General features: G+C 39.8%; 4 protein-coding genes across 5 annotated transcripts in view; 2 read left to right on the top strand and 2 right to left on the bottom strand.

Annotated features, from left to right (window-relative positions):
• Nucleotides 1-1180: 1180 nt before the first annotated feature.
• On the top strand, nucleotides 1181-5108 carry LOC106517176 (solute carrier family 22 member 7). Its single transcript, XM_014007895.1, has 8 exons — nucleotides 1181-1561; nucleotides 1668-1771; nucleotides 2137-2291; nucleotides 2476-2644; nucleotides 3007-3130; nucleotides 3228-3642; nucleotides 3748-3856; nucleotides 3997-5108. Exons 1-8 carry the CDS (start codon nucleotides 1181-1183, stop codon nucleotides 4205-4207), a joined length of 1668 nt encoding a protein of 555 aa, XP_013863349.1. The 3' UTR covers nucleotides 4208-5108.
• On the bottom strand, nucleotides 4830-11980 carry LOC106517174 (pre-mRNA-splicing factor ATP-dependent RNA helicase DHX15). Its single transcript, XM_014007894.1, has 14 exons — nucleotides 11816-11980; nucleotides 10330-10672; nucleotides 9987-10180; nucleotides 9712-9871; nucleotides 9402-9620; nucleotides 9148-9315; nucleotides 8970-9056; nucleotides 8565-8714; nucleotides 8011-8119; nucleotides 7731-7922; nucleotides 6496-6618; nucleotides 5638-5828; nucleotides 5365-5534; nucleotides 4830-5275 (listed from the first exon to the last, which is right to left on the bottom strand). The coding sequence occupies exons 1-14, from the start codon at nucleotides 11878-11880 to the stop codon at nucleotides 5158-5160; spliced, it is 2289 nt and encodes a 762-aa protein (XP_013863348.1). The 5' UTR covers nucleotides 11881-11980; the 3' UTR covers nucleotides 4830-5157.
• Nucleotides 11981-12583: 603 nt separating this feature from the next.
• Nucleotides 12584-13835, top strand: LOC106517173 (superoxide dismutase 3). The gene is made up of 2 exons (XM_014007893.1): nucleotides 12584-12693; nucleotides 12975-13835. Exons 1-2 carry the CDS (start codon nucleotides 12680-12682, stop codon nucleotides 13609-13611), a joined length of 651 nt encoding a protein of 216 aa, XP_013863347.1. The 5' UTR covers nucleotides 12584-12679; the 3' UTR covers nucleotides 13612-13835.
• A 408-nt stretch (nucleotides 13836-14243) lies between these two features.
• LOC106517172 (coiled-coil domain-containing protein 149) overlaps nucleotides 14244-20121 on the bottom strand; it is a 6549-nt gene continuing 671 nt past the window's right edge. The window contains exons 2-13 of one of the 2 annotated variants that reach the window (XM_014007891.1): nucleotides 19126-19287; nucleotides 18986-19024; nucleotides 18559-18666; nucleotides 17927-18043; nucleotides 17341-17513; nucleotides 17132-17204; nucleotides 16919-17003; nucleotides 16661-16808; nucleotides 16456-16532; nucleotides 16308-16343; nucleotides 16084-16149; nucleotides 14244-15472 (exon numbers count right to left, since the gene is read on the bottom strand). In XM_014007891.1, the coding sequence (XP_013863345.1) occupies nucleotides 14949-15472; nucleotides 16084-16149; nucleotides 16308-16343; nucleotides 16456-16532; nucleotides 16661-16808; nucleotides 16919-17003; nucleotides 17132-17204; nucleotides 17341-17513; nucleotides 17927-18043; nucleotides 18559-18666; nucleotides 18986-19024; nucleotides 19126-19287 (1608 nt within the window). In that variant the 3' untranslated portion in view covers nucleotides 14244-14948. The remainder of the gene's footprint in view (nucleotides 15473-16083; nucleotides 16150-16307; nucleotides 16344-16455; nucleotides 16533-16660; nucleotides 16809-16918; nucleotides 17004-17131; nucleotides 17205-17340; nucleotides 17514-17926; nucleotides 18044-18558; nucleotides 18667-18985; nucleotides 19025-19125; nucleotides 19288-20121) is intronic. The other variant, XM_014007892.1, reaches the window with a different exon arrangement.

The following is a 20121-nucleotide window of genomic DNA, read 5'->3' as shown; positions in this document are numbered from 1 at the left end:
TGATCAGTTATACATCGGGGAAACAAAACAGCCACTGTTCAAAAGAATGAGCCAGCAAAGACAAGCTACGTTGTCGGGTCAGGACTCTGCAGTTTACACTCATCTACAAGCCAGCGGTCACTCTTTCAGGGATGAAAATGTTCTCATCCTTGATAGAGAGGAACATTGGTTTGAGAGAGGAGTAAAGGAAGCCATCTTTGTGAAGAAAACCCGTCCACCATTAAACAGAGGTGGAGGCCTTCGTGTCCAGTTGTCCTCCTCCTACAAYGTTGTTATTGCAAGTATGACTCAGCCCCATGTGAGCAAAAGGTGTGAATCAGGGCCCCAACGATACCCAACACAAAGAGGGAAAAAAAAGACAAAAACAAGGGGACATTGAACCCCACTTGCACTCACTACATACACTTAACAAAACACCAAATAACCACAACCGAAGCATCCAAACCAATAAGTCAGGTGATGGGGCACATAATCCTCTATGAACAATAGAGCTAATCAAGCCTATTGTTAGGAGATGGCCCTCTTTTGCATGTGACTAACCTGTTTGTCCATGTGGAGGCAGTGCTTATAAGGCTGAGTTCACCTGAAACTCATCAGACTGAAGAAGTCTCTTGGAGGAGAGATGAAAYGTTTCACTAAAGAAGAACCCATTCAGAGGACCTCCTTATTTTTTTCTTTTTGATCAGATTCATCCAGGTTTTAGTTTACATTGAGTGTTGACTCACACTTTAAAATTGCCTATCAATATATCTGGAAAACTACTGCGGTAAAGTTGTTCAAGAACCTTTTTAATATTTCATTCCATAATTTGCAGTGACATTTAATTTAAAAAAAGGTGTAAATCTGTGTTCTTTTGTTCAAAATTAAAAGGCAAAAAAGGCACCCTCTGAAGTGATAATTCCATGTTGTTACAAGTGCTGTAATACCATCAGTACATGGACATTTCGTTTCAGAGTCGCAAACATAAAATAATAAAAAAGTTGTTTGAGTGGTTAAAGATTCACTCCTTTCATACGTAATCTTGCAGGTAGTTGATTAATCAAATGCCAAAGGTTGTTCCATCTGGGAAAAGATTCAAACTATGATTTACAATTACAGTACAAGGATGGGTACAACAGGACAATTTATAGTTTTTTGTTCGTGCTGAAGGACAACATATTGCTGTCAGTCGGGGACCACGATGAGGTTTGAGAACGTTCTTACTGATATTAATGGCTTTGGAAGATTTCAGATTATGATCATTGCATTCAACTTCCTCGGTCGCTTCACACTCCCCTGCCACTTCATGCTGAACAATTTCATAGCAGCAGTACCTGATCACCACTGTGACGTCGGCTCTCTGGATGATGAAGTTGTTTTYATGAACTTATCCCAGGAACAAAAAGTTATTGTTAGTATTCCGATCCAGGAGGATGGGAGCCTGAGCTCCTGTCAAATGTTTGCAGAGCCACAGTATCATCTGCTGTTCAACTCCTCTAACTTCACCAATGTGCCCACTACTGAGTGCAATGATGGATGGGTGTACGATAATACAACCTTCAAGTCATCTATAACCTCAGAGGTGATCTCAGAACCCGTTTTTCTGTTTAAAACCAAACTAGCATGAACTATTTTGCTTATAAAGTAAATTACTTAAGTGCTTCTTTTTTCTCATCTGTTGGTTTAAGTGGAACCTGGTGTGTCATAGACGAGGCAAAAATAAAGTAACTACTACCATCTTTTTCATTGGAGTCATGCTTGGAGCCGTGTGCTTTGGAAGTCTAAGTGACAGGTATGGATTTAGGTTTTAAAACATGGGATTATTTAAACTTTTTGAAGTGAAATTTTGTGAAGTAGTTCTGAAAATTAAGTTACCTGCTGTAGATAGCTCTTTGAAAAGCCTTGGTTTATGTAGATAGAGCTTATTGAGGTGATGACTAATTGTAAATTATTTTAAGATCCAGTAAGATGTGATCCATTTCTGCCTTGGCGTAGCTCAGACTAATCTCAATTTCTCCAAATTGAGGATAAATTCAATGAGCAACATAGAGCATTTAAGATATTTTTCATCGTCTTTCCACTAAAATCCATTGCAAAATATCTGAACAATCTTCAAGTGACTACAGGGCAGTAAACTGTGCGACTGTGATTTTGTAGGTTTGGTCGAAGGATCATGCTGCTGGTGTCGTATGTGTCTGCACTTCTCTTCGCCGTCACAACTGCTTTTTCGACGACATACGAGATGTTTGCAGTGCTGAGGTTCTTAACGGGGTTTTGCATCACTGGCATTGTCATCATCTCAACAGTCCTCAGTAATTCATTTCAATCCTGTCTGGTTACACATTCTTTAATACACCTCATGTTATACTGAGACCTCAGAGGTCCAGGCAAACAAATGTAGCTTTTTTCCCCTTCTAATTTAAGTTTTGAAATTCAAGCTTTGTCTTAATTGGATGATCATATCATAATGATCCTTTACTGATTTCCTCTCTGCAGGTGTGGAGTGGGTTGACATAAAGCACAGGAAAATGGTGGGAATGTTGGATAGTTTGTCCTGGACATTTGGAAGCGCTGTATTTGCAGCCATTGCCTATTTTGTGACTGAGTGGCGGAGTCTGATTGTTGTTGTTTCATCACCTTTAATCTTGTCCATCATTACTTGGCGGTATGACTCGACAGTTTGGTTGAACTAATGTCTAACAGAATGCTTGAAAGTGCAACACAAGTACTTTACTCATAGGAAATGTGTTTTAAAAGAGAAAAAAATGGTATATAGTTGGTAATAATTGATGTCATTTAGATATCAGATGTTGCTGCACAATTGTTTTCTGTAAATGTGTAAAAAAAATCAGCTATTGACCAAAAAAAGGACAATATCGGGATAAAAATCCTGTTATGATCATTACATGAAAATTTGCACAATTCAACAAATGACATTAAATGTTTTTGAGCACATTCAGGTATAATTTTGGGTGAGGACAAAGTTGAATTTTACTGTATTTAAAAAAAATTCTCTGTAATAATCAGGTGGATGCCAGACTCGGCTAGGTGGCTCATCGCCAACGGAAAACTAGAGCGAGCTCAGATGTATTTGAAGAAATGTGCCGAGATGAATCACAGAGAGGAGTTCAATCACACACTTAAAACAGAGGTTGGCTGTTCAACAGAATAGAAAAATCTGGTTCTTATTTATAGTAATTTTTTGACAGCATGGTTTTAAGAATAATGCTGCTTGATTTTTTTTCCAGACATTATCCACTATTGTGGTGACAGAGAAGAAAGACAGAACCTATTCCTACTTTGACCTGATAAGAACACCTAATATGAGGAAACTGGCCCTGCGTACTGGCCTGTTATGGTCTGTATACCCTATGAATTATATTTTAATGAGCACAGGTTACCCTAAAATTGAGATAAATATTGATTATGTCATAATTTCTATGCCCAGGCTTTTCATAGCAACTACATTTTACGGCATCAGTTTCAACATAGCAGGTTTTGGCCTGAACATCTACCTCACTCAGTTTATCTACGCTTCAATCGAGCTGCCGGCCAAAGTGTCCGTTTACTTTTTACTGGATAAAATAGGCAGGCGGTGCACTGAGGTGGGAGCTCTGTTGTTGGCTGCCCTCTGTCTGGGGATCAACATTGTGATGCCAAAAGGTAGGAAGACAGGGATTTTCAGATTTGTCAGTTTTAAGAGAAACATACTATGGTATACACATCATGAAGAGTACACATAATCTCATATATGTATTTTTGTTTCAGATATGTCTGTAGCCAGAACAGTTGTTGCTGTTGTTGGAAAAGGGTTTTCTTCAGCATCTTTTGCAACTATTGTGCTGTACAGTTCAGAGCTGTATCCAACTGTCGTCAGGTAAAATCTGGGCTTTACTAAAGATTCTTTCACTGTATGTTCCATTTCTTAAATCAAGACATTAGAATTCCTTTTATTAAAATAAAAACTTAGGATTTAGTCTGTTGTGTTCAGGAGTTTTGCCTTTTTTTTCCCCTCAGGCAGAACGGATTGGGTTTTAACTCCTTTATGGCTCGGTTCGGTGTAGCCATGGCTCCTCTGATCCTTTTGCTGGACGAGGTCTGGAAGGAGCTGCCGCAGGTGGTCTTGTTCTCCACGGCCGTGCTCGGCGGCTTGGTAGCAAGAACGCTGCCAGAGACTCGCAACAGGTGCTTGCCAGAGACCATAGAGGATATTGAAGAGAGAAGGTAGAAGAGGGTGCGAAGACGAGTTCACATTTAATTTAGGAGTAATTTTAATAACTGCTGAATTATGACTGTTGTAGATAYTTTAACTATCTACAACAGGTAARCTATTAATTGTTCACAAGCTTTCCATAGAACCCAACTTCAACAGATTTCAACTATCTCAGACTGAGTGACTCATGTTGTAAGGCAGATGTTGGCAACTATTAATGGGTCCTAACTTTTAAAACTTTTGTTTTTCCTTTTAACCTTCTGTTTTTTATTTATTTCAAGGTTTAATCATCTACTGTAATCTGGAAATCCATCAGTAAATGAGATGTATAAAACATGCTTAATTATGATAAAAATAGATTTAAAAACACAAATGTGCTTGAAACCTTTTTTTTTGTCTCTACAGTTGAAAATGACAAAAATTGAAGCAACACTTTGTCTGAACAGTAGATGATATAAGCTGAGGTCAATGTTAACAGAAGTAACACAATTTGAAGTTTAACCAGCTTATAAAATCAAATTATACATTAAATTAAAAAAGCAGCAAGGAAGAAAAAAAAGGTAGCAGAAAGTGCAAAAACACACTTTCTTCAAAAGACAGGTCTAACGGGCTTCACTTATTGATTTATAAACAAAAATAAAGTCAAAGCTCCTTTATTAAAGAAACAAAGCAAGCACAAATTTTGTTTCAGCTCCAAACTTTGATGGAAATCTAACCACGTTTTTTATGACCCGTTTCTGATCATTTCTTTTGAAAAATCGTATTAGCTGGRGTCTAATAACTGCTGCTGAGAGTTCATCTGACATTATGACACCTACTTACAGAAATGACATTGACGGGGAAAGGCAAAAGAAAACAACTTGTAAAAATCAAAAAGCCAACTGTTTAACATGAAGATACAGAGATACAGAAAGACCTAAAACTATAATATGCGGTTGTTTTTCAGAACACTTCTTGTCTATTGTTCAGTACTGAGAATACTCTTTGCTCTCCAGCTTGGCAACAATTCGCTCCAGCTGTCGTTTAGCTTCACATTGTGGAAAGTTACTCATGTCGTAGTACTGGGGTGCAATCTTCACCAGCCTGAAACACAAAGAGAACACAAATAATCTTGTTAGTAAGATGAAAGCATCAAAGCTTAATTCTCAAGGTTAAAACATCTGGACACATACCACTCTGGTTTGATGTCTGTGCAAGTGCGGATGTAGTTCTTGGTGGTGAGGACAAATTCATTGTAGAGCACCCACTCAGGCTTGTGGTCTAGGACAGTAGATGGGTGCAGCTGGACCACTTGGTTGTCTTTGACGGTGAGGTAATGGCCCGTGCGCTCCAAATGAGCAACCTGCAACGACAGGATACAAATGAAGACGTTTGCAAGGCAAAAACAAGCATTAGCGTACAAATATCACAATGTGAATTTGTTTTGAACTATTCGGTCAGCTCACCTGCATGAAGAAGCCGGTGCAGAGCGCTCGTCGGATGTTGATGTAGTAATCTCTGCTGGTGAACTCTGTGCTTCTCCGAGGCAAGCTGAAGCGGTCCATGATCCTGGACAGCTGCTGACGCACATTGTCAGCAGACATCAGGGAACGGTAGTTGACAAAGTTGTCATAGCACCACTGGTTAGATTCGTGGTCTGGGGAAAAGATGACAAGATTTCAAATTAAACAAGGAAAACATTGACTTTAAAGCTTCATAGCATAATTAAAGCTATACTAAAAAAAAGTTTCATACTGAAGCTGAAGTGCCCAACTTTCACGTATAAAAATCACATCCAAGGAAGGTTCTGGTAACACTTTGATTAATAGTAATAATATGGTCAACTGATTGTCTTTTCCAGGCAATTTTAAAATGAGATCTTTTAGAAGAGAAACCCCTCCAATTTGTCAGACTAGCAAAGTTTAGCCAGTGTTTTAGAAAGGTTTCTTCTTCCAATGAGTAATCACCCATTCTTTAATGTTATAATAAATCACGCTGCTCTCATTTACACTGCAAAAACTGTCCATCTAACCAAGTTTTGCAATAATATATCCAGCCAAAAAGTATGTTTGATCTTGTTTTGAGCTTGATGYACTAAATWAGAGCAGAATGTGTTATTAAATAAATTAAAAATATAAATTATTCATCTTGTGTTAGCCTGGAATTTTTCTAAGTTTCATCTGTCTTGATTAATTCACTTCATTTGAGAAGATTCAAACGAGAAACTAGTATTTTAAACTTATTTTTAGATAGCTATTTTTTGCAGCGTTGTTTTGCATCCATTAATTGGTCAAGACAAATTTACAGCATGGACTGTYACTCACTTTGTTTGAAGGCATGGTAGACGTTGAGCAGCGTCAAGTGGTCTCCGTCAATGTGAGCGAACCTCATCTTGGACTCATCTGCTGCCTTCTTAGCCTCCGTGGGCCGAACGAAACACTGTGGGACTAAACAAGGTTGGTATGGGCCCCAACAAAGCCGCCCATAGGGATGAGTCAAACATTCACAGAAATATGGAGCAAAGCCTATGATGCTAGGGCACTTGACACTGCGTTGGGACAGGGCAGGACCACAGTCTCTATCAAAGTGTGTGTGAAGAGGACGGGGAGACTGCAGCTTTTTTTATGGTCATTTCCAACAGTTATGAATATTAGCTGGTAGAGAAGGGGGACTCATTTAACCACATCTGTAAAACAAGRGTTTTCACACAGCTACAAAGTGTTAAAACCACCAGCAGTATTTACAATTTTTACTTTTTATTCACTTTTTTTTTGGTTTAAATTATATATTGTGGCAGCTCTGCAAAGCAATAATTCAGATTTTAAAATATATTATGTCAACGGAAAGAAAAAGAAATCTAAAAACATTAAAATACAGGAAGTGATGCCTGCCCTATCCACAGGTTGGTGATCTTAAACATGGGGGAAATTATTTTAGAAAGACAGGCTTTCAAAAAACAAAATCTGTCATTTTTGCCACATATCTACACAGAGTTCCTACACACTTTCCATTTCGAAATAACAGTTTTCCAGACTCAGTTTTTCTGATACATCGTCAGTCCTTTTTCTGCTTTGTTGCCAATATGTACAGTAATGGGAAATCCAGAGTTTTGCCCGTTTAGTGTTAGCTCCACCAGCCGATCACACGGTCACATGGTTTTTGCGCACTCCAGCTGTTCTATAGAACCTCCTTGACTAAAACTAAACAATTTTTTTAAGCTTTCGTCAACTAAAACTCGACTAAAACCATTAAATATAGAAATGACTAAAACTGATTAAAACTAAGAAGTATTTTTGTTCAAAAGACTAAGACTAAAATTAAAATGGCCGTCAAAAACAACACTGCATTTTAAGTAGGGCTGGGCGATATGTCCATCCAACTTTCACCGCTTTAGACTGATCATCATAAGCTGTAGCAGGGTAGGTTTTACAAGAATAAATCTATTTAAAATTATCCTTCAAACAGCCTAAATTTCTTAGGAGATTATTATCATTTTAATGAGATCAGGAAACCTGTCCTACAGTACAAATGAAGATGTCAGCCCAGTCCTGGGCATTACCTGACAGCATGGCAGTGATGGAGAGGATCTCATTGGAGCAGTTAAACTCGCAGCTCGCAATGACCATTTTCGCCAGCTGAGGATCCAGAGGAAATTCTGCCATCATGGAGCCCAGCTCCGTCAGGTCACCGTCGTCATTGAGAGCTGCAAGATAATTCAGCAGCTCAAGTGCTCTCATCAGCGTCTCAGGAGCTGCAGTGAGGAGCGAGCCAACAGTCAGGAAGATCAGCGAGTCGAACAAACCAACTATAATCTTTAGAACTGATGCAGAAAGACTCACCTGGTGGATCCATGAAGTCAAAGTGGACAAGATCATCGATACCCAGCTTTTTCAGCTGCAGCACAACGGATCCTAAGTTGGACCGAAGAATCTCAGGATATGTGTTATCCTGGAGAGGCAGATTTATGATGTTAAATTCAAAATATAAACCACAAAGAAAATGGCTGAAGTATGTTTGAGTGTTGCTACAGAGTCACAATCACTCAAAGAGCTGTGATTTCTTGAGGAACACAACTGAAAAACTATAAACTCCTTCAAAACTTCAAGCAATGAACAAATGATAAGAACGTGTTGATTTTAATAGATTACTCCCCAAAAAGTAGGTGAATTTAAACCAACTGTTTCCAATCAACTATGAATCAACATAATTAAAATCACGGACACATCCTTTTCTACTTGCTGGATTCTGTGATTGTGACTCCCTTTGACAAAGTAAAAGTATGAATCATTGTAACTTTTACTCCCCCACACTCTTTCCTCTGTCTGACCTTTAATCCCTGAATGAAACAAAACAGCAAACATGGAGAGAAACTTTGTGCTTTTGTGTCACTTGCCTGCATCTCTGTTTTGTATGCTTTCTCTGTGTAGAGGCGGAAACATTTCCCTGGACGTGTTCTGCCAGCTCGACCTGCCCTCTGCTGGGCAGAAGCTTTACTGATGGCCGTGACTAGCAAAGACTCCACTCGGATACGAGGGTTGTACACCTGGACACACATTTAAATGCATGTTTTAGTTAAACATTTTAAAATAAACAACCCGCAATGGTACTTCTGTATGCTGATGAGAAGAAAGGCAACCCCCCCCCAAAAAAATAAACATCTCTAAATTTTAGAGAGACAGACACTTCCTATCAGATATTATGCTATAATTGACATACTGTATGAGATAACACCTTCATTAACAAATGTAGAATAAGTTTAAAGCAAAACTGCCTCCTAAAGTGGGTCACTTTATCTCACCTTCTGTTTGGCAAACCCAGGATCAATGACAAACACGACACCATCGATTGTTAGAGAGGTCTCAGCAATATTAGTTGAAACGACCACCTGAAAGGAACACAAGCTGTCAAATACTTATTCTAACAAGTAAAATAACTGCAAAATAATCCATTTCCTTTGATCTTTTAATAAAACCGACCTTTCTTCCTATCGCACCGTTTGGCTTCCTTGGAGGCGGCGGTTCAAAAATCCTCTGCTGCTGTTGTGGGGGCAGTGTGGAATACAGTGGAATGATTTTGATATCTCCGACTTCGGTACCGAGGTCATCAACCTCACGCTTGATTCTCTTGCAGGCTTCGTCAATTTCCTGACACACACACACACACAAAATAATAAAATGTTAAGAAACTGAACATTGCAGTTTCAAGAACTGCAAAGCAAAGTAMGACTTACCTCCTGGCCTGTGAGGAACAACAGGCAGTCACCTTCGTCCTCCTCACACATATGAATCTGGATGACRGTGCGAATCGCTGCCTCAAGGTAGTCCCGCTCTGGCTCAGGGGTGTAAAAGATTTCTACAGGATGTGTGCGTCCAGGGATTGTCAGCAGAGGGCAGTTGTCAAAATACACCTGAAACTTCCCAGCATCCAGTGTGGCACTCATCACGATCACCTGAGAACAAACGTTACACAGATTAACACAGCTGCACACTTTAACTTTAGTAGCGTTAAAGGAAGCTGCATAAACAAAAAAAAAAAAAAACCTTCAAATCTGGTCTTTGGCGAACCACTTCCTTCAGCACGCCCATCAAGATATCTGTGGCAAGAGTTCTCTCGTGTGCCTCGTCCAGAATGATCACACCGTATCGTTCCAGCAGAGGGTCGTTCATTGCCTCTCTCAGTAACATACCGTCTGTCATGTACCTGTAAAATATAAGAAACACCTTAACAAATTGGAAGTTTCTCCTTAAAATAGCTTCATCAGCTTTGTCAGATAAATATTTAACGTTGCAATATTAAACCATTAAGCATCCCTTACTTTAGTATAGTCTTAGCAGAACTACAGTCCTCAAATCTGATGGAGTAACCAACTTCCTGTCCAAGCATGACATCCATTTCATCTGCCACCCTTTGAGCCACACTCATGGCAGCCACCCTTCTCGGCTGAGTACAAGCGACTGCCCGCTTTGGACCAGGCAGGGCTCTGACCATGTCTACACACCACTGTGGGATCTAAAGATTTAAACAAAAAGAATCAGCTTTGAGCAGATTTTTTAAAGATGTAATGATTGTTTTACAAAACTCAAGACATCAAACTTCACATGCATCAAACAGGGTTGGAATATCCAGATTATAACAGACTAATGTCCAGCATGTCCTACCTGTGTTGTCTTCCCAGAGCCTGTCTCTCCCACAAGGACAAAGCTCTGTTGRCGTGTAATGATATCATTAAAGCTTTCTTTGTACTCCCACACTGGGAGCTGTAACCTCTTCTTCAGGATCTCATAGTAGCGCGGCGTGTGTGGCAGGTTGGTGAAAGGGTTGATCTGCTGCTGCATAGCCATCTGCTTGAGAGGTGGTAAGCTCGGCACAGATGCCATGCTATTAGAGGGAGCAGCATAAGGCTTYGAGTCCCTGTCCCGGTCTCTGTCCCTGTCTCGATCTCTGTCTCGATCCCGGTCCCTGGAACGGTCCTCACGGTCTCTGTCACGGTCCCGGTCTCTCCTGAGGGCAAAAAGACAGCATATCGATATCATTTAAACAAATTGCATATCGGTAAGCTGCAGCTGTCAGCGTGGTCTGTGTCACACTGACCCCCATCCAGGATCARTATTTATTTTCCCCAAAACCAGACAAAAAGCTGCAAAAAGAAATCTCAGGACACAATAAGKGTAATGATTCTTGAGATGCTGCCTCAAACTAAATCCTTCAGAGCACAACAACCAGGAAAATCTAAGCACTTATATATTTTCCTCTTATTTCATCTACCTCAAAAATCATTTCATCTGCCCTGAAAGTTTCAGCAAGTATATATGGGTAAATATAATGTAAAATGCCTTGTGTTTACTTTTAAGCTATGTATTTTATAAACTACATGTGCATTTCTCGCCTCTATTCACTTGCAGGAAATAATGCTGTTCTATACATAAGCAACTTTATATAAAGTRTGTACATTTTCTCCTAAATATGTAACTTTTTACAAGAAATGCAACCCATTTATTTCCAAAGCACKAAGCGCCAATGGTAAACATCATGCACTCTGCTACGGTGCGGCCTAAACAGATTTTMCTTAGCCTTTATTTACACACGCTGTTAATATTTGTGTTCCTGTAAACAGATGCAAGTGCTCAGAGTCTCAGAGTCCAAGAGAAACATTTGCGTACAAGCATACTTGAGGATAAAGATTTCTGATAATGATTCTGTTTCAAAACTGCTTTAGCACCCCTTTTGTTTCCATCAGCTACCCCAACACTCAGAACTGATTCGGTTTTGTTTTTGACGATACATATATTACAGATCCCAAATCACAACCATTAAAGTTTGCAGAATAAGTCACGACAAAAGGAGCAAGTTGTAAGCCTCAGTTAGAGGATATTAGCAGGTGGCTAAGTCACCATTAGCCTTACACGTGCAGCTAACGATGATAAACCGCGTGATTGCTAAAAACCAGCAGCACTCACAATCTAATTAAYATTTAGAACCAAGTATTTGAAGTCCAATCATATGCTGATAAGAAGCTTGTCCTAAAAACCAGCTACATTTTATACAACGAAGGTTATTTTGTTTCGGCTCTTTAATGTTAGCTAATAATTAGCTTTGTAGCTACCTTGTTTAAGTGCCATAAACAAATGTCGGAGATTTACTTACCCATCAGACCTCTTCTTGCTGGAGGTGTAGTCATCACCCAAATCCAAACGGTGTCTTTTGGACATATTTGGGAGAAGATTGGTTTATCTTTTCCCAACCAACACAATCAATGCAGATGATTAAAACGCAACTATGTCGGTTTCCTGAATCCAAGCGCTGTAATGTTCTACATTGTTCTTTACAGACTGTGTTAGCGCCACCCTCTGGTCCGGAGGCAGTACTGACTTTAAAAACAGCATGTTGTCTGATTGTTAATTATTAAATCTTCGCGTATTTTTTTCCCGTCTTCACTGGAATAAATCGAGGTTATGTGGAATCTTTGTTTCGTTATGTTGTTGTTATAATTACCATTAATTTCATAATCTAATTTACACCACTAAGTTAATCCTTGTGCTCATCTATGTCTAACAACTCTTATGTGTGAATGAATCATAGCACAAAAACAAGATTTAACAGGGGCTCAACTCAGTGCTGAAATTCATTGCATTCCATTTTATTGAGAAATATATTTTTGTTCTAATTTTTAATAGATACAGCTTAAAATCATGACTTTGTGACATCATTAGTCATGTAAGTACAGTATAGAAAATATAACTTACAGCAAATTTGAGAATTGTGGTTTATTTTGGTAAACAAGTGTCTCTAAGCTCATGATTAGCAAAAAAACACAGATTTACTCAAAAAAGGAGAMAAAAAAAAAAAAAAACACCCCAGAAAGAAACCTGCTCCTCCCCCATCAGAAACACCTCCTTTTTTCATGAGCTCCCATATCTTTTTGGCTCAGTCAGACTGATTGGACTTTAGTGTCTCTGCAGAGTCTAAACGGGTTTTTTAACAGAATTTGCTGTTTTCATTGTAACCACCATGCTCTTTCACAGGTAAGTTTGCTTTTTAAATGTAATTGCACCTTTATTTTCACATCAGAATGTTTATCAGTTTTACACCACAACTCTTTTAAAAATATTGTGTGTTTATTTTGAATATACCAACATACTGTTGTGAAAACCGTGATCACATATATGCTCTCTTGGCTACCACTGAAAAAAGACAAACACCTGCAAACAAAACGGCTATGGAAAGGATTTTTCTACTGCCAGGATTCTTTTTTTGCTTTGTGGCTTATTTTATACACTGTTTTACTCACTCTGTGGTGTTTTAGGTCTGTGAGTGGACTGAAACCTGTTCTGCTGGTCTTGCTGGCAGGCCTCCAGCACTGTGTCTCAGGTCAAAACGATACGCTGCTTCCACCAGAAATCTCTCAGAACAATGGTTCCCTGTATGCAGCCTGCAAGGTGAGACCCAGCACCTCGCTCCCCGATGAGGGTCTGCCCAAAGTCTACGGGCAGGTGCTSTTCAAACAGGAGCTTCAGGGAAAACTCCAAGTCCTCCTCCGCTTCAGCGGTTTCCCCAAAGAGGGCCCTCCAGAGCCCAGAGCCATTCACATCCATCAGTATGGAGACCTGAATCAGGGATGTGACTCCACCGGAGGCCACTACAACCCACATGGTGTCAATCACCCCAATCACCCAGGAGACTTTGGTAACTTTGTGCCCCAAGATGGAAGAATCGGTGAACTGCGAGAATCTGAGGCGACACTGTTTGGCGGGCTGTCTGTGYTCGGGAGAGCAGTGGTGCTTCATGAAAATATAGATGACTTGGGGCAAGGTGGAGACGCTGGCAGTCTGATGCATGGAAATGCAGGCCGGAGGCTCGCCTGCTGTATTATTGGGATTTCCTCCCCCAGTCAGTGGAATAAACAACACAAGATGTATGCCATGCAGCTCAGGAGGAAATAGACCCACAACATGGAGGTGGTTCTGTTCAGCACACAGTTGTCCGGTCACCATTTTGTACTTTTGATCTAATAAAGATTTACATCAGCTTATCAAACACAGAGAAACAGTTGTTTTGTCCCATGTATGTGTTGCTGGTGATTGGGCAGTCAAGCAAACTAAAACTTCAAAGAAAATGTCAATAAATTGTTGTGGACTTTGAACAAATAAATCACTGATAAACTTCAGTGACCTGGGTGATTCTGACATTTTTCTTCATTATCACAAAAGGTGACATTCGCTACGTTTTCCAACCATCAAAAGCCATTCTKGCATCTAATCATCATCTAGAAGAAAATACTTACCTTTTGCCCCAACGTAGTCTGTGATCTTTAAACAAAAGAACAAATCTCATTATTAGTAATACAAAACAAATATTGCAATATATAGATATTTTTTTATAAATTAACAAGAGCTTATTTTAATTTTGGAAATTCTTTTGCATCATTTTTGTTTGTTAAAAACAATACTCTTAAAAATAATAATAAAAGTTGCATCTAGTGAGGATGTTTGTGGATCTGTAAAAGAATATTTTCAGCAAACTATTTCAGCACCAACCGCCAGCATTTCATATCAGTAAATGACAACAAAGCATACAAGATTATTCAATATATTTAATGAAATAACTGGTGAAGCAGTACCGACACATATGTGAAAATAACTTCTATGACTATAATTTTTAAAACTTGACAAAACTGGCTTTGGAAAAAAAAYAGATTAAACAATACCACACAAGATCTAATAAAAAGACTGCTAGGTGTGCACGTTTTGTATGAAAATAGAAAATTGTGCCTTGCTGAAACAGCTTGGTAGGTGAATGTGTTAACATGGTGTCAAGATTTAGGAAGTTTCTTGGAGATTTTCTTGGGTAATACTTACAGAAATTCAAAGTTTCTGGCAAATATACCAATTTTAAATAACTTAACATCCTTTTGTTCATTGTTCAATGAGAAACAAAAGTTCATAAAAAGCTTTAGTTAAATACTGTAAAGGGATCTGATTTTTCTGTTAAAATCAGCTTCTCCAATGATTTGTTTAAATCAGTAAATCTCTTGTTCTCCTTTTTTTTTTTTCCCTTTTATACATTGATAGATAAAACCAGCAGCCAGAAGTGAGAGGCTGTTACAGCAGTATATTTGAGGCTATGGTTATGAAACGTGCTGTTCACTAATCAAACACAGATGTGTTGTCTGGATGTCCTGGAGGCAGAATCTGATTGGTTTTAAAAGGTGGAGCTACAGGAGACACTGGAGCAGTCGTGTCTGCTTCTCTAAACGCTACGACACAACTCGTGATAGGCTCTATGAGTCCAGGCTGTTAGAAACGTCTACTTCCTGTTTTAACAGGACGACCTCCTGCTGCCATTCAGTCATAGGTAGAACTACATTACTGTCATCTTTTATGAAGGACTCTGTCTCACTAGTTTCCAGCCCTCCATTGTACTCTCCAGACTCGTCCTCTTCTCTCCTGATTGGCTCGGAGCTCTCYGACGGTTGGCAGAGATCTGACGACGGATGACGTTTGTTCAGATGTGTTGCATCAGGAGCCGAGTCCCTCAYGCATTTGTCTTCTGCTGACAAATCAGCACAATCCTTTATGGTTTGTGACTGATCGCTTTGGTGAAACTCTTCACCGTTTGCTGCTTCGGTTCGAGGGTCAGCTGGCGCTTCCTCAGCCGGCTGCTGTGAAGAGTTCTGCTGCGACGTCTCCACGTCTGATGGCGACGACGGAGCGTCTGTCTGAACGTCGGACACGACCAGCGTTTCGCCGACTTGGTTTGGAGTGGTTTGCGGAGCATCTGGAGCGCTTTCAGGAGCGCTTACACCTGCAAAGACAAAAAGAAAAATATGTGACCCATCACATCGAAATGAGGATTAAATCAAATTTGGTCAAAATGACCTAATCATATTTTCAGATTCCTGGCTTTAAAAGCTACATTTTGATACTTAGATCATCCTGATATCATTAGTAGATCCAGAGATATTACTTAATTTGTCTTGTTGGTTACAATAATACATAAATATTTGGTCTAAATCCTAATTTTATGTAATTTTAAAGAGGATTTTTTTATGTAAATTTAAAAAAGAAACCTCAAATAGTATTTGAATATTGAGATTTCCCAACTGGAAAGAAACAAAAGCTTTGATAGCTTTACATTGAAAATCTAACCATTTTAAGGTGTTTTTCCTCAAAATCAGGTTTTTGGTTGCTAATGCTCAAAAGAGCGCTTTAAAAAATTAGGATAATATTTAAGACAGTTCATTGAAATGATACATTGATAACACAATTATGTTATATTTTGACAAAATGTAATTTTTGCAAGTGTTTTAATCAAAACACTATATCTGCCTATTTCTCCACATACATTTTTTAGACTTAATCCTTGTTTTGATGTGATGGGTAATAAACCCGATTCAGCTTCCAGTGAATATTCACCTTCCTGTCCAGGAGATCCAGCTTGTTCAGGTTTGTGTGTGTTCAGGATGATGGTGTCTTTTCCTCCTATGATGAAACATTCAAAATGAGTTTTTCTAATAAAATATTTGCCTTTAAGGTTTAATAGGTAAAAAAAAACATAAACATAGCTACATTTAGTAAATGCTGGTAGATATGAGGAATAACAGAAAAAGATTTAGATTTTAATTCTCAGAGGAACGTACTTCCAAACACTCCAAGAGACACATTATAAGTCAGGCCTCCAGGTGGCAAGAAGAAAAAGAGCAGGAGACGAAGAGGAAATTATTGTAAACTGAATCGAGGTTACAAGAGAGTGACAAAAACATGTCTCAGTTCTGCACTGATATCCACCTGGAAGGCTCCATAATCCTGACATCTCAAGCGTTTTTAGCTTCTTCTCCAGCTCTGCTACTCGATTTCCAAGAATCCTAACGAGATGGAACGAAAAAAAATTGAAAGAGTTAAACACACGAGTTCTGCCTGGAAGCGTGTGCACTCATTATATTCAGCAGCTTAATCAGAGAGAAATTCGAAGGCACCGCGTGAGGGTCAGTACTTGTTGATTTGCCGTTGGTGCTGGATCACCATGTTCTTCTCGTGGATAGTTTCCAGCAGAGCCGTAGCCAAAGACTTCAGGTCTGAGATGGACTGAGGAGTGACRGGCAAACTGCAGCCGTTTTCCTCCGACAGCAACAGCTCCTTCACTGCAAAACCATCATCATCATCGTCCGTACAAACTCAAGTTTTCACTGAATCTGCATTTAGGACCTCTTTAGATTAATAACTGCGCACACACATAAAAGAGTCTTCTCACCTTGTTTGGCAGAAAGCACTCCAGTCAGAGCGCTACTGTTGGGTTTGCCACTGATTTTAGAATTCTTCCTGCTCTCCAGAGCACTCTGAAATATGTCCAAGGAGTACAGGTGTTCATTTCATACATGAATTGTAAAAATGAAAGAAAACTAATGATAAAAAAGTAAAAATGCAGGTATAAAATAAGAAAATACAGGATGTAGYATATAGGTACCTTGTACTTTACCAGGTTACTTTTAAGAAGGCTGACCTCCTCTTGAAACTGACTCAGCCGCTCATGTAAATACCTAAAAAAAACATTGTATTCAAAAACAAAATCACTATTCAAACACCTGGTAAAACAACAAAGAAGGCCTCAGTGGCCCAGTAAAACCTAAATGTCACAGTACTGTACTGTTTTAGGTCCACACTAAACCCTCCAACCTGTTCTCCATGCAGAGAGCATCTATGTCTAGAAGGCGGATCTCATCGTTCCCGAGGATGTGGTTCATTTCGACGTTGAGCCGATGAGCCTTCTGCTGGAACACGTCGCGCTCTGCTCGCACGTCCTGCAGCTCGTCTGTGAGCGACTTCACGCTGTGCTCCAACACCTCATTCTGCAGCAAAATGCCAACACGCCCAGAGTTACAAACACTGATGATCAGTCTACACAGGGATGGTTAATGATTTATCTTGTTTTGGTCACATTTTACCGTCGAGTCACTCTCCTCCATCTCACTCTGTCCTCACTCCAAYGACCTTTGTGTCCTCTTTAACCTTCCTTTTTGTCTTCTTCCTGACAGCTGCATCTCTAGCAACCTTCTACCCACTGYCCCGCCTCTGCACATGCCCAAACCATCTCAGTCTTTCAACCTGTACCTCTGATGATCTCATTCCTAATCTTATCCWTCCCAGTGAGAACCTCAGCATCTTCAGCTCTGACACTCTCAGTTCTGTCTCCTGTGTTTTTGCCAACTACCACAGCCTCTAAAACCATTAGAAGTATCTGAAAAAAGTCACCAGCCCTCACCTGTTCTCTTGCTCTTTCCAGCTGTCTGACCAGATCTTCTCTCTCATGTGCAGGGAAGTGTCGAGCACCGACCTCCTCGTCTCCCAGCCTCTGTTTGGTGATCGTCATCCGTAAGAGCTGTGAGAACCAACATACAGAGAAACCTTCAASAGTTGAACCATCACGGTTTTCTCTGGTAAATAGATCCTTACTCGTGCTTGCTGCACCCGCTTCGGACATTATCATCCATTAAATGGACGTTATTAGCCATTATCAGTCCCATAGAATGGCTTCAGACTGTCCCGACAGTGCATCCTAGTGGGTTCTCCGTCTCATAGAATGGCTTCAGACTGTCAGCTGGTTAGTATGAGGCATGAAACAGCTAAGGTTTTTTATGCAATCTGGTTAATATGAGGCATAAAACCACTAAGGTTTTTTATGCAATCTGGTTAATATGAGGCATGAAGCAAATGAAAATGACCTGGGCTACAATAAAGTAGACCTGACTCCGGTGGTATATGGCATATATGGCACTGGTTACCCACTAGGGGACACAGTCGGGACAGTCTGAAGCCATTCTATGGGACAGATAACCGTTAATAATGTCCATTTAATGGACTGGTAACATCCAAAATGGCTGTCTTTCAGTGTACCTTGTTATCACCCTGAGCCTCCACCAGCCTCTGTTTGAGCTCCTTGACCTCCTCAGAAAGTTGGCCGCTCTTTTCTCTGGAGTCTCTCAGCAGCTGAGCTAAATTCACCTGAGAGGGAAACAAACAGAAAGGAACATTATTACATGGGCAGGAAAGTTGTGATGTTTTTCCATCACCACTACATGCAAAAAAAGAAAAAAGAAAAAAAGTCCAGGTTCTCCACCAGGAGAGAGCCCGGCTCAGCAGGATTTAACACTGTCATTAATACTGTCTCATCCATTTGGCACGAACCTCACRTCAGCAGGCTCAGACGTGCTGTGTGCGCGCATTATTCTGCTGAGCCGCTATAACTTCTTTGTTAAAGTTAAGACTGCGTTTTTCTTGAACAGTAATGTGGAAACGATAAAACCTGGGTAACATTACTCACTTGGTTCCTTTTTTCAGGAGGCAGAGAGGGGTCTCCATCCTGATAAAAAGACAAATAATAGAATTATTCTTCTGAACACTTCAGAAGGCGTTTCTGTTTTGCTGCCTTTTCGTGCATCTTTTACASTGAAGCAAGCTTACAATGAGCTCTCTGTACTTCTTCTTCAGAGCCTGGTGGCGTTCACGGAGCTGGTTTGCCATCAGCGTGTACTGATCCCTCTCCTGCTGGCAGGTGTCCAACTCTTTAGACAGAATCAGGAGAGCCTCTTTTTTACTCTCCAACTTACGCTTACAAACCAGGAACTGCACAGAAGAACCACAGGAAAAAAAACAGAATTTGTAGGATTATTAGGAGTATAAAATACATATTGTACCCACAAGATCCAGCCTAAATAAAGGATAAAAAATAGATTATTTAATGCTTGCCTGTTAAAAGCTGCTGATACTGAATATTTCACCTGCAAATAATTTGCTATTATTAAAATAAATCAGTAAATGTTCCCCAAACATTAGATAATCAACACACAGAGAATGGTCAAGTGGAGGAAATACRGAACAGTAGTGGGATTACTGAGAAGTGGAAATCTCTTCAATATTGATTAGAATATGTGACAAAGTGGGCAGAGAGGCTGAACACTGAAGMAGCTACAGGATTTCCTGAGAAGTGTCGGGCGTTTTCTACGTGAGAACAATCTCCTGTATTCTCCATACGTATGAGCTAAGAGGTAGGGAAGCATTTTCTTACAAAAATCCACCCAGGCTAAGCTAAACATTGCTATGGTTTGATGAATCTGAACTTGGATTTTTTTTTAGCTCACAATTCCAAAAGTATTTAGCCCACAGACTATTTGTTCGGTCCAGGAAGAAGACTGCATTTCGCCAGAAGAACACCAAAGCTTCAGTGAAGCATGGTGGTGGAAGCATCATGCTGTGGGTTTGCTTATCTTCTGCAGGAACTTTAACAAGGTTCTGTAAACCTACTTACAATTAAATAGGCCATAATGACCAGGAAATCAAAGGCTGGCTTTTGCAACTCCAGCTCTCGAAAAGAAGGAAGGAAGGAAGGAAGGAAGAAGATAGATAGATAGATAGATAGATAGATAGATAGATAGATAGATAGATAGATAGATAGATAGA

This window comes from Austrofundulus limnaeus, unplaced genomic scaffold, assembly GCF_001266775.1.
Source record: "Austrofundulus limnaeus strain Quisiro unplaced genomic scaffold, Austrofundulus_limnaeus-1.0 Scaffold45, whole genome shotgun sequence".
NCBI classification, from domain to species: Eukaryota; Metazoa; Chordata; class Actinopteri; order Cyprinodontiformes; family Rivulidae; genus Austrofundulus; species Austrofundulus limnaeus.
This window is presented reverse-complemented; position numbering and strand designations above follow the sequence as displayed.